This window comes from Miscanthus floridulus, chromosome 14, assembly GCF_019320115.1.
Source record: "Miscanthus floridulus cultivar M001 chromosome 14, ASM1932011v1, whole genome shotgun sequence".
Lineage (NCBI taxonomy): Eukaryota > Viridiplantae > Streptophyta > Magnoliopsida > Poales > Poaceae > Miscanthus > Miscanthus floridulus.
Window position 1 is genome coordinate 8,838,125 of NC_089593.1, and position 13,103 is coordinate 8,851,227.

The following is a 13,103-nucleotide window of genomic DNA, read 5'->3' on the forward strand; positions in this document are numbered from 1 at the left end:
CATAGATGACATACTGATTTATACAGTAAGAATACAAAATACAGTAATCACAGAGATTAGACTGTACCCAGCGGAGGGTCCCATGCCGAGGGCATCGGAGGCTCCATTCGCACTAGTCGACATAGTGCGTTGCTTAAAGTCACGGACCACAGTCGATGCAGGAAGATGTTCGCAGTGCAGTCCTATGAACGGATCACCCGGAAGAAGACACCTTGACGTTCTAGGGAGTGGACGGATCCAAGAGCGATCTCCAAGAAGAAAATGGACGAGCAGTCATGGATCGCTCCCCAAAAACCTAATCGCTGCTCACCCCGTGCAGGATTCTCAGGCGAACGAGGCTTTCGAAGGCACCTGCTCTCCCGCTCCTCTATGCGCGTAGAGGTACGAAACGGGGAAATCAGAAGGCTGCTAATCTGTGGTTCTCTCGGGAGTGGTTGCAGAAGATGGGGTCTGGATTGACAGAAGACAAGATATATGGCTGCTGACGACGAAGAGAAGACGAAGGCAGCGAAGAATCCTAAGAGACGGAAAGCGGAAGCAGAAGGGACAGTAACTGACGCAGTCAATTCACCTCCACCATCAAGGAGCAAAACTCCAGTGATAATGTAGATTTAAGTGGCAAAAGACTAGCCACGTCCGCCTACCACGCCACGCCACGCCCATGACCACGGCCCGGTCGGCGGCAGCGCGTGCGCGCGTGTGGCACACCTTTATCTTTTTCTCAGCTTCTCAATTTAGATAAATAATTTCCAACCATATAAGCTGAGTCAGCGTTCAGTCAAAATCCCGTATGGTATTAAACCATACAACACTTAATGTTACGCACCATAAAGTTTTATTTAATTGTTAAATATTATATGGACCAAGCCCATATTATATCCAATAATCCCCACCAAACTCTAGGGTTTGTAACAAAGTAGTCTTAAAACCACATTTCTTTTATATACCAGTGTTTCGATGGAGACTGTTAAGTTGAACATCGATCTAGAACAATAGTTTCACTCAGTCACAACTGAATAATGGACTAAGTCTTGAATTGACAGTTTTGTGTGAGGTGAATGTCACTAAAGTCCTTAGCTGATACTAGACAGCAAAAGACATCCCCTCTATTTGAAGCATATAAGTCATACTTCAGTGCCTTTCATGAGTATTTAGAGATCACCCAAATCTCATAGACTGTGACCAACAGTCTGACTCATATAGGTGTGTTCCTCAAAAGATATTCTGTAGGACAACATCTTTGCTTTGACAAGCCACTTGGAACACATTAAGGTAAAAGTCAGCCTGCCTTACAAAAAGGAAAGATATGCATCAGAAATGAGTCTTACTAAGGATTTTTCCTCATAATTTACTACTAGCTTGTTTCACCGTCCTACTTCACGGGATCTCCGATCACATAGAACATGTTACCACTATAGTAAATTTCAAGTGGGTCTCAAATCCATCTCTCTCGATGCACTTTCTATCACATTACGTGACAGGTCCTTCGTGAATTGATCTGCTAGATTGTTAGACGCGTGGACATAGTACAACGCTATTACTCCAGAGTTTCTTAATTTTCTAACAGATTTTAGTCGTCTCTTAACATGTCTTGTGGACTTCATATTATCCTTAGAACTGTTAACCTTCGTAATCATAGTCTGGTTATCATAGTTCATAGAAATAGTCGGTATGGGTTTTTCAACAACCGGTAAATCCATAAGGAGATCACGAAGCCACTCAGCCTCAGATCCAGTAGTGTCTAATGCTATGAGTTCTGCTTTTATTGTAGACTTCGTTAAGATAGTCTGCTTGCAAGACTTCTAGGAGACAGCACCATCTCTAAGCGAAAACACATATCCACTTGTGGCATAAAGCTCATCGGCATCAGAAATCCAGTTGGCATCACAATAGCCTTTCAGCACTTTTGGATGTCCAGTATAACAAATACCATAGTCCATGGTCCCTTTTAGGTAGCTCATTACTCTCTCAAGAGCACGCCAGTGATCATCTCTCGGGTTTGACACAAACCGGCTCAGCTTGCACACAACAAATGAGATGTCAGGCCTTGTTGCACTAGCAAGATACATGAGCTTGCACACGACAAATGAGATGTCAGGCCTTGTTACACACAACAAACGGAGAGTAGGACTCGAACGAGTCCGAACTTTGGTAAAACAAATATCGTGTCTCAATTTGCATTTTATTCGATATTTGTGTTGCTCTAGCTCTTGTGCAGGTTCTCTGTATATATTGATATCTCTAGTAGATACCTGCAGTTTGGTTTAAAGATAGAAATCGAAAGGAGCAAGTTTGGGGCTGTTCTGCAGAAACCATGCATACCGGACACGTCCGGTATTCATACCGGACACGTCCGGTATTAGAGCTCTGTGCTGAAAATATTTATTTTTAGTTCTAACTTTGCGTTGCAGGGTTATAGCTTCTAGATACATTATTTATACCTTGTATACTATGTGACTAACTTGTGAGGGGTGGTACTACTCTTTATTTGGAGTTTCCAATTTGGAAACTTCCTTTACTAATTGTTTCCGTATTTAAAGGTGTTAATTTTCAGAAACGCCTATTCACCCCCCTCTAGGCGGCATCCTAGGTCCTTTCAAATAAAAATGCCTATATTTTGGAATGAAAAGAGTAGTCAGTACATATGTACACATATTTCCTTCGGTTCTCTGCGAGAGATCGTTCGTTGCTAAAAGAATCTTTGCAAGTTGAGATTTTTTCCCCTAGAAAAATCGAAAGCTGAGATTGATGTTAGGAATTTAGGCATTTTCATTATCAGTTTAATCTAGAAATATAACATCAGTAGGTTTGTGATAGCATATATGTGCATGTGTATATTTCTTATGAACGCTACAGCATGCATAGATGACATACTGATTGATACAGTAAGAATATAAAATACAGTAATCACAGAGATTAGACTGTACCCAGCGGAGGGTTCCATGCCGAGAGCATCGGAGGCTCCATTCGCACTAGTCAACATAGTGCGTTGCTCAAAGTCATGGACCACAGTCGATGCAGGAAGATGTTCGCAGTGTAGTCCCACGAACGGATCACCTGGAAGAAGACGCCTTGACGTTCTAGGGAGTGGACAGATCCAAGAGCGATCTCCAAGAAGAAAATGGACGAGCAGTCGTGGATCGCTCCCCAAAAACCTAATCGCTGCTCACCCCGTGTAGGATTCTTAGGCGGACAAGAGTTTCGGAGGCACCTGCTCTCCCGCTCCTCTGTGCGCGTAGAGGTACGAAACGGGGAAATCAGAAGGCTGTTGATCTGTGGTTCTCTCGGGAGTGGTTGTAGAAGATGAGGTCTGGACTGATGGAAGACAGGATATATGGCTGCTGACGGCGAAGAGAAGATGAAGGCAGCGGAGAATCCTAGGAGATGGGAAGCGGAAGCAGAAGGGACAGTAACTGACGCAGTCAATTCGCCTCCACCATCAAGGAGCAAAACTCCAGTGATAATGTAGATTTAAGTGGCAAAAGACTGGCCACGCCTACCTACCACGCCACGCCACGCCCACACCCACGGCCTGGCCGACAGCGGCGCGCGCGTGCGTATGGCACACCTTTATCCTTTTCTTAGCTTCTCAATTTAGATGAATAATTTCCAACCATATAAGCTGAGTCAGCGTTCAGTCAAAATCCCGTATGGTATTAAACCATACAACACTTAATGTTACGCACCATAAAGTTTTATTTAATTGTTAAATATTATATGGACCAAGCCCATATTATATCCAACAATCCCCACCAAACTCTAGGGTTTGTAACAAAGTAGTCTTAAAACCATATTTCTTTTATATACCAGTGTTTCGATGGAGACTGTTAAGTTGAACATCGATCTAGAACAATAGTTTCACTCAGTCACAACTAAACAATGGACTAAGCCTTGAATTGATAGTTTTGTATGAGGTGAATGTCACTAAAGTCCTTAGCTGATACTAGGCAGCAAAAGACATCCCCTCTATTTGAAGCATATAAGTCATACTTCAGTGACTTTCATGAGTATTTAGAGATCACCCAAATCTCATAGACTATGACCAACAGTCTGATTCATATAGGTGTGTTCCTCAAAAGATGTTCTGTAGGACAACATCTTTGCTTTGACAAGCCACTTGGAACATATTAAGGTAAAAGTCAGCATGCCTTACAGAAAGGAAAGATATGCATTAGAAATAAGTCTTACTAAGGATTTTTCCTCATAATTTACTACTAGCTTGTTTCACCGTCCTACTTCATGGGATCTCCGATCACATAGAACATGTTTCCACTACAGTAAATTTCAAGTGGGTCTCAAACCCATCTCTCTCGATGCACTTTCTATCACATTGCGTGACAGATTCTTAGTGAACTGATCTGCCAGATTGTTAGACATGTGGACATAGTCCAACGCTATTACTTCAGAGTTTCTCAATTTTCTAACAGATTTTAGTCGTCTCTTAACATGCCTTATGGACTTCATGTTATCCTTAGAACTGTTAACCTTCGTAATCACAGTCTGGTTATCATAGTTCATAGAAATAGTCGGTATGGGTTTTTCAACAACCGGTAAATCCATAAGGAGATCACGAAGCCACTTAGCCTTAGATCAAGCAGTATCTAATGCTGTGAGTTCTGCTTTCATTGTAGACTTTGTTAAGATAGTCTGCTTGCAAGACTTCCAGGAGATAGCACCATCTCCAAGCGAAAACACATATCCACTTGTGGCATAAAGCTCATCGGCATCAGAAATCTAGTTGGCATCACAATAGCCTTGCAGCACTTTCAGATGTCCAGTATAACAAATACCATAGCCCATGGTCCCTTTTAGGTAGCTCATTACTCTCTCAAGAGCACGCCAGTGATCATCTCCTGAGTTTGACACAAACTGGCTCAGCTTGCACACAACAAATGAGATGTTAGGCCTTGTTGCACTAGCAAGATACATGAGCTTGCACACAACAAATGAGATGTCAGGCCTTGTTGCACACAACAAACAGAGAGTAGGACTCGAACGAGTCCAAATTTCAGTAAAACAAATATCGTGTCTCAATTTATATTTCATTCAATATTTATGTTGCTCTAGCTCTTGTGTAGGTTCTCTATATATATTGATATCTCTAGTAGGTACCTACAGTTTGGTTTGAAGATAGAAATCGAAAGGAGCAAGTTCAGGGCTGTTCTGCAGAAACCGTGCATACCGGACATGTCCGGTATTAGAGCTCTGTGCTGAAAATATTTATTTTTAGTTCCAACTTTGTGTTGTAGGATTATAGCTTCTAGATACATTATTTATACCTTGTACACTGTGTGGCTAACTTGTGAGGGGTGGTACTACTCTTTATTTGGAGTTTTCAATTTGGAAACTCCCTTTACTAATTGTTTTCGCATTTAAAGGTGTTAATTTTCAGAAACGCCTATTCACCCCCCCCTCTAGGCGGCATCCTAGGTCCTTTCAATTGGTATCAGAGCTAGGTTCTCACCTAAAGCTTCACCGCCGTGAGAAAAGAATGTCGACGCCTATCGAGTTGGAGCCGGTGCTTCTCTAAAATGATGGTTCAAACTTTTTAACTTGGTCAATACATGTACTCAATGCTTTTAGAGATATTAGTCCTCTTGTTGAGCATATTATGGATGCAAGTATACCTCTTTCTATAGTTGATTAGAGCAACTACAAAAATTTGTCAAAAGAGGAAGAGATATGCGTGCAACTCAATGCTAAAGCTATTAATATTATTTTGAGTACATTAAGTGTAGAGATTCAAGATGAGGCAATCTTCAATGGACAACCACCTCCGGAGAGTGCTCATCTCATTTGGACTAGACTTTTTGATTTATATGGAAAATCCAAATGTGATGATACACTTGAGATCGAGTCAATAGAAAGTATGTCCATTGTGTCTTCATACAGTGAAGAAGCCTCACAAGACCTCAAGAGCGCCGAGCCGGAGCAAGAAGTGCAAGCAGCACATGACTTGTTGTCTGCCTGCACATACCGGACGTGTTCGGTATTACTACCGGACGTGTCTGGTATGGCCGAGGCAGCAGACCAGCAAGCAGCTGTTTGCAATGATGCTCAAGCCCAGTGGTGACCAAGTGATGAGTCAACCTCAGTATCTCATGATACTCATCACTTGTGTCTCATGGCCAAGAAAAGCAAGAAAAAGAGTAACAAGAAAGATCAAGAAAAGGAGAAAGCACAAGTAGATGATCAAGATGAGAGTGATGTTGAAGTTGAAGACAACTACAACCTTGATCATCTCAACCGCAAGGACAAGTTCATCATCATGAAGATAGTTGAAAAGAATGATGAGCTTGAAGAAGAGATTGAGAAGCAAGAGCAATCACTTCAAAAGCAAGAATTGTTTCTCATCTCCAAAATGGAAGAACTAAAGGCTCTAAGTGAAAGGTATGAAAAATTGTCAATTGAGCATGCTTTAGTTACTAACTCCTCTTCTAATGTTTCACAACTAGAGAAGGAAAACTTTGAGCTCAAGGCAAGGCTAGATGAACTATCAAACAAGTATAATGTGCTACAAGCAAATTATGTTCATCTAAAGTGCTCTCATGAGGAAGTAGTAGAATCAAGCATCATGCTTGAGGTGGCTCATGAGGTTATGATTACATCGGTAAAATTTTCTCAACCTCTCACACATCCACTCACTAGTACACCATCTCAATTAAATGTTTCTTGTACTAATGAGTGTGCTCCTTAAGCAAGCCAATCTTTGATTGAGCTAAATCTCATAGAAAACATAGAGCTCAAAGAAGAGGTGAAAAGATTAAAGAAAGATATGATTCGATTGAAGGGTAAGGAGAAAGCACAACCTTCTCAAGATAACCGTGATAACATGGTGAAGAAGCCTGAGAAGGGTTCAAACCTTGCTTCCTCCAAAGCCCAACAAAAGAATCACATCTCAAACAAGGCCAACCCAACCAAGAGCAAGAAACATGGAAAAAGGATGTGCTATGGTTGTGGATTGTATGGACATGAGTGGGCTATGTGTCCACACAAGAGTTGGGCCGACAAGGTTGAAGCCGCCAATCAAAAGGCCTCTACCAAGGAGGCCAAGCAAATGAAGAGTGATGGACAAAGCGCTTGTCTCATGAGCAAGAAATTGGAACATCTTACCAAGAAATGCCCAATGTACAAAGAGGCAAGAAAGGAAGCCCAAGTTGCAACAAGAAGATGCTATGGATGCAATAAGATGGGCCATAAGGTTGATGGATGTCCGTACAAGCAAAACAAGCATAGAGCAAACAAAGGCCGCATATGCTATACTTGTAAAAGAAAGGGGCATCTAAGCTATGAATGCCCAAATGGTAACTCACCTAAGCCGAACACATTTGTTTATAATAATATGCTTAGAAAGACCACAAATGGAGTTAGCATTAGCAAGGTGATGTGTTCACCACAAACTAGTGCTAAAGCCATTTGGGTGCCTAAGCACTTGTTGACTAACTCAAAAGGACCCAACAAGAGTTGGGTACCAAAGTGTGCTTAGGTTAATGATGTAGGTACTTTATGATGAGATGAAGGCTTCGGGGTGATTAAGCAAGCAATTTGACAATATTCACTCAATCTATCAATCAATTTTTATCATAATCCCTTATATGATTGACCCGAAGATAATTCAATGAACATATCATATATTTCATCCTCACCATTGGTATCAAGTACCTAAACCTTTTAGGATAGTCACTTTGTTCATTTCGTGTTCTATAGTTCACAAATAGGTACATTTGTGGCACACCTTTATCCTTTTCTCAGCTTCTCAATTTAGATAAATAATTTCCAACCATATAAGCTAAGTCAGCGTTCAGTCAAAATCCCGTATGGTATTAAACCATACAACACTTAATGTTACGCACCATAAAGTTTTATTTAATTGTTAAACATTATATGGACCAAGCTCATATTATATCCAATAATCCCCACCAAACTCTAGGGTTTGTAATAAAGTAGTCTTAAAACCATATTTCTTTTATATACCAGTGTTTCGATGGAGACTGTTAAGTTGAACATCAATCTAGAACAATAGTTTCACTCAGTCACAACTGAACAATGGACTAAGCCTTGAATTAACAGTTTTGTGTGAGATGAATGTCACTAAAGTCCTTAGCTGATACTGGGCAGCAAAACACATCCCCTCTATTTGAAGCATATAAGTCATACTTCAGTGCCTGTCATGAGTATTTAGAGATTACCCAAATCTTATAGACTATGACCAGCAGTCTGACTTATATAGGTGTGTTCCTCAAAAGATGTTCTGTAGGACAACATCTTTGCTTTGACAAGCCACTTGGAACACATTAAGGCAAAAGCCAGCTTGCCTTACAGAAAGGAAAGATATGCATCAGAAATGAGTCTTACTAAGGATTTTTCCTCATAATTTACTACTAGCTTGTTTCACCATCCTACTTCACGGGATCTTCGATCACATAGAACATGTTACCACTATAGTAAATTTCAAGTGGGTCTCAAACCCATCTCTCTCAATGCACTTTCTATCACATTGCGTGACAGATCCTTAGTGAACTGATCTGCCAGATTGTTAAACGCGTGGACATAGTCCAATGCTATTACTCCAGAGTTTCTCAATTTTCTAACAGATTTTAGTCGTCTCTTAACATGCCTTGTGGACTTCATGTTATCATTAGAACTGTTAACCTTCGTAATCACAGTCTGTTTATCACAGTTCATAGAAATAGTCGGTATGGGTTTTTCAACAACCGATAAATCCATAAGGAGATCACGAAGCCACTCAGCCTCAGATCCAGTAGTGTCTAATGCTATGTGTTTTGCTTTCATTGTAGACTTTGTTAAGATAGTCTGCTTACAAGACTTCCAGGAGACAGCACCATCTCCAAGCAAAAACACATATCCACTTGTGGCATAAAGCTCATCGGCATCAGAAATCCAGTTGGCATCACAATAGCCTTTCAGCACTTTTGGATGTCCAGTATAACAAATACCATAGCCCATGGTCCCTTTTAGGTAGCTCATTACTCTCTCAAGAGCACGCTAGTGATCATCTCCTAGGTTTGACACAAACCGGCTCAGCTTGCACACAACAAATGAGATGTCAGTCCTTGTTGCACTAGCAAGATATATGAGTGAACCAATGATCTAGGAATATCTCAACTGATCCCTTGCTATCTTTGATTTTTCCTCAATAGCACACTAGGGTCATAAGGTGTAGGAGCAGGTGCACAGTCACTGAACCCAAAGTGACTCAGCACCTTTTCCACATAGTGGGTTTGTAACAGAGTTATCCCACCATCACCTTCTCTTAGAAGCTTGATATTAAGAATAACATCAGCCTCTCCCAGATCTTTCATCTCAAAATTATTAGTTAAAAATCCCTTCACCTCTTTGATCACTTTGAGGCTGGATCCAAACATCAGTATGTCATCAACATATAAACACAAAATAACTCCTTCACCCCCATCATACCGATAGTACACACATTTGTCAGCTTCATTCACAACAAAGCCAGCAGATGTTAAAGTTCTATCGAACTTCTCTTGCCATTGCTTAGGAGCTTGTTTTAGGCCGTATAATGACTTTAATAATTTACACACTTTGCCTTCTTGACCATTTGCCACAAACCCATCCGGCTGATCCATATAGATCTCCTCCTCCAACTCTCCGTTTAGGAAAGCTGTCTTAACATCCATTTGATGAACGATAAGACCATAAGAGGCTGCCAGGGAAAGCAAAACTCGAATTGTGGTCAATCGGGCAACCGGTGAATAAGTATCAAAGAAATCTTCACCTTCCTTTTGAGTGTAACCCTTAGCCACAAGCTTTGCCTTGTACCTCTCAATAGTACCATCAGGCCTAAGCTTTTTCTTAAACACCCATTTGCACCCTGTAGGCTTGCACCCATAGGGATGATCAACAATTTCCCAAGTTCCATTGGACATAACTGAATCCATCTCACTCCGTACTGCTTCCTTCCATAAGTTAGCATAAGGAGAGGAATATGCCTCTTCAATGGTCGTTGGTGTGTCATCCACAAGGTACACAATATAGTCATCACCAAAAGACTTTATAGTCCTCTGTCTCTTGCTTTTCCTGGTGACTATAGTGTCATCCTCCTCAGGATTTTGCACATAGGGTTCCTCAATTTGTTCTATCGGAGTAAAATTTTTATGCTCACGGGAAATTATAAATTCATGACTAGTTGTGCTAGGTGCATTTTTCATGGAAAACTCATTCTCAAAAAATGTAGCGTCTCTAGATTCCATGATTGTATCAACAGCCATCTCAGGAACACTAGAGTTTATAATTAAAAATCTATAACCCACACTGTGAATAGAATAACCAAGAAAAACACCATCAACAGTCTTTGGTCCAAGCTTTCGCTTTTTATTTATTGGCACATTCACCTTTGCCAAACAACCCCAAGTTCGCTGGTAAGAGAGATTTAATCTCTTCTTCTCTCATTCCTTGAATGGTGTAATTTCTTTGTTCTTTGTGGGCACTCTATTTAGGACATGACATGCTATCAAAATAGCCTCACCCCACCATTCCTTAGATAGTCCCGCAGTCTTCAACATGCCATTAACCAAATTAGTTAGAGTGCGGTTCTTTCTCTCTACAATCCCATTGGACTGTGGTGAGTATAGTGGCGTCCTCTCACGAATAATTCCATGCACCACGTAAAACTCAGAAAATTCATTTGAGAAATATTCTCCCCCGTGATCGGACCGCAAACGCTTGATTTTCTTCTCAAGTTGATTTTCTACCTCAGCTTTATAGACCTTAAAATAATGCAACGCTTCATCTTTTGTTTTTAATAAATACACGTAGTAAAATCTAGTACAATCATCTATAAATATCATGAAGTATTGTCTACCGCCTTTAGTCAATTCACCATTTATTTCACATAAATCAGAATGAACGAGTTCTAAAGGTGCCAAGTTCCTCGCCTCAGCAGCCTTGTGAGGCTTGCGCGGTTGCTTTGATTGCACACACACCTGGCACTTAGAATCTCTGACTAAGTTAAATTTTAGGATTAAATTTAGATTTGTAAGCCGCGTGAGACAGCCAAAATTAATGTGACAAAATCGTGAATGCCATATATTCGACTCATCCAAAACAATAACATTGTTCATTACTTTATTACACACATCATCAAGCAAAGATAAGCGGAACAAGCATCCGCAATCATAACCTTTTCTAACAAATATTCTATGTCTCGACACAACATATTTATTGGACTCAAGCACAATTTTAAAGCCATCGCGACACATCTGAGAAGCGCTAACAAGATTCTTCTTGATGGAGGGGACATGCTGCACTTTCCTTAATAGCATCGTCTTTCCCGAAGTAAACTTTAGAACGACCGTACCAGCACCAAGAACACGCGCATGCGAACCGTTTCCCATCAGCAAGGCTCCACTCCTGCCGGCCTGATAGGAAATAAACAAAGAAACATCAGCACACACATGAATATTAGCACCACTGTCCATCCACCACTCAGGTGAAAGACAAACTGAAAGAACAAAGGGTAAAGAATTACCATACCCAGATATTCCTCCTCCAGTCTCACTAATAACCACATTTGCTGATTTCTTTTTTTGTTTGTATTTGCGGTCTGGGCACGCACTTGCCCAATGCTCATAACTCCCGCAAACAAAGCATCCTCCACCTTTCTTGTTGTTTTTCTTCTTAAACTGTGTGGTCTGCTTAGGCTTTGCATTGTTGTTCTCTTGCATGTTCTTCTTCTTTTTATTACGAGATGCAAATGACTTTTTCTTCTGCACCATATTGGTAGCGGAAGACCCAACTCCTTTTCCACAGTTGTCTTTTGCTCTCGCCCTCTCCTCAACATCAAGAGATCCAATAAGCTCAGCCACGCTAAACTCTTGTCTGTTGTATTTTAGAGAAATAGCAAAATTCCTCCAAGAAGGTGGCAACTTAGCGATTATACTGCCGGCCACAAACATGTCAGGCAACAAACATGGGAAATGTTCTAGTTCCTTTGCCAGTACTTGTATCTCATGAGCCTGTTCGACCACAGAACGGTTTTCAACCATTTTGTAGTCATACAGCTGCTCCATAAGGTACAACTCATTACCAGCATCAGAAACCCCAAACTTTGCCTCAAGAGCATCCCATAATTCTTTGCCTGATGTGCAAGATATGTAGTTTTTCTCATACTTGGAATGAAGTGCACTAATCACGGCGCCTCAAAACAGGTTATCGGTAGCCAAGAACTTTCGCTCCTCCTTAGGAGTAAACTGTTCAGGCTTCCCCTGTGCGGCGTGATAGCAGTTCATCGTAACCAACCACAATACCATCTTTGCACGCCATATCATAAAATTCTTGCCATCAAAATTATTCGGCTTCAAAGCGACAGCAAATCCACTGATAGAAAATTGCCTATGATTAGGTTTTTGGATTGTTAGGAATTTAGGCATTTTCATTATCAATTTAATCCAGAAATATAACATCAGCAGGTTTGTGACAGCATATATGTGCATGTGTATATTTCTTATGAACGCTACAGCATGCATAGATTACATACTGATTGATACAGTAATAATACAAAATACAATAATCACAGAGATTAGACTGTACCCAGCGGAGGGTCCCATACTGAGGGCATCGTAGGCTCCATTCGCACTAGTCGACATAGTGCGTTGCTCAAAGTCGTGGACCACAGTCGATGCAGGAAGGTGTTCGCAGTGCAGTCCTACGAACGGATCACCAGGAAGAAGACGCCTTGACGTTCCTGGAGAGGATGGATCCAAGAGCGATCTCTAGGAAGAAGATGGACGAGCAGTCGCGGATCGCTCCCCAAAAACCTAATCGCCGCTCACCCCGTGCAGGATTCTCAGGCGGACGAGGGTTTCGGAGGCACCTGCTCTCCCGCTCCTCCGTGCGCGCAGAGGTACGGGACGGGGAAATCAGAAGGCTGCTGATCTGTGGTTCTCTCGGGAGTGGTTGCGGAAGATGAGGTCTGGACTGACGGAAGACATGATATATGGCTGCTGACGGGGAAGAGAAGACGAAGGCAGCGGAGAATCCCAAGAGACGGGAAGCAGAAGAGACGGTAACTGACGCAGTCAGTTCACCTCCACCATCAAGGAGCGAAACTCCCGTGATAA

The 13,103-nt window shown here is 41.4% G+C and overlaps 1 protein-coding gene across 1 annotated transcript; it reads right to left on the bottom strand.

Moving 5' to 3' along the window:
• Nucleotides 1-11,642: 11,642 nt before the first annotated feature.
• Nucleotides 11,643-12,113, bottom strand: LOC136504299 (uncharacterized; the record flags this gene model as incomplete). Its single annotated transcript, XM_066499170.1, has 1 exon — nt 11,643-12,113. A coding segment is annotated over one exon (471 nt), but the record flags the coding sequence as incomplete, so codon positions are not given.
• Nucleotides 12,114-13,103: the final 990 nt, after the last annotated feature.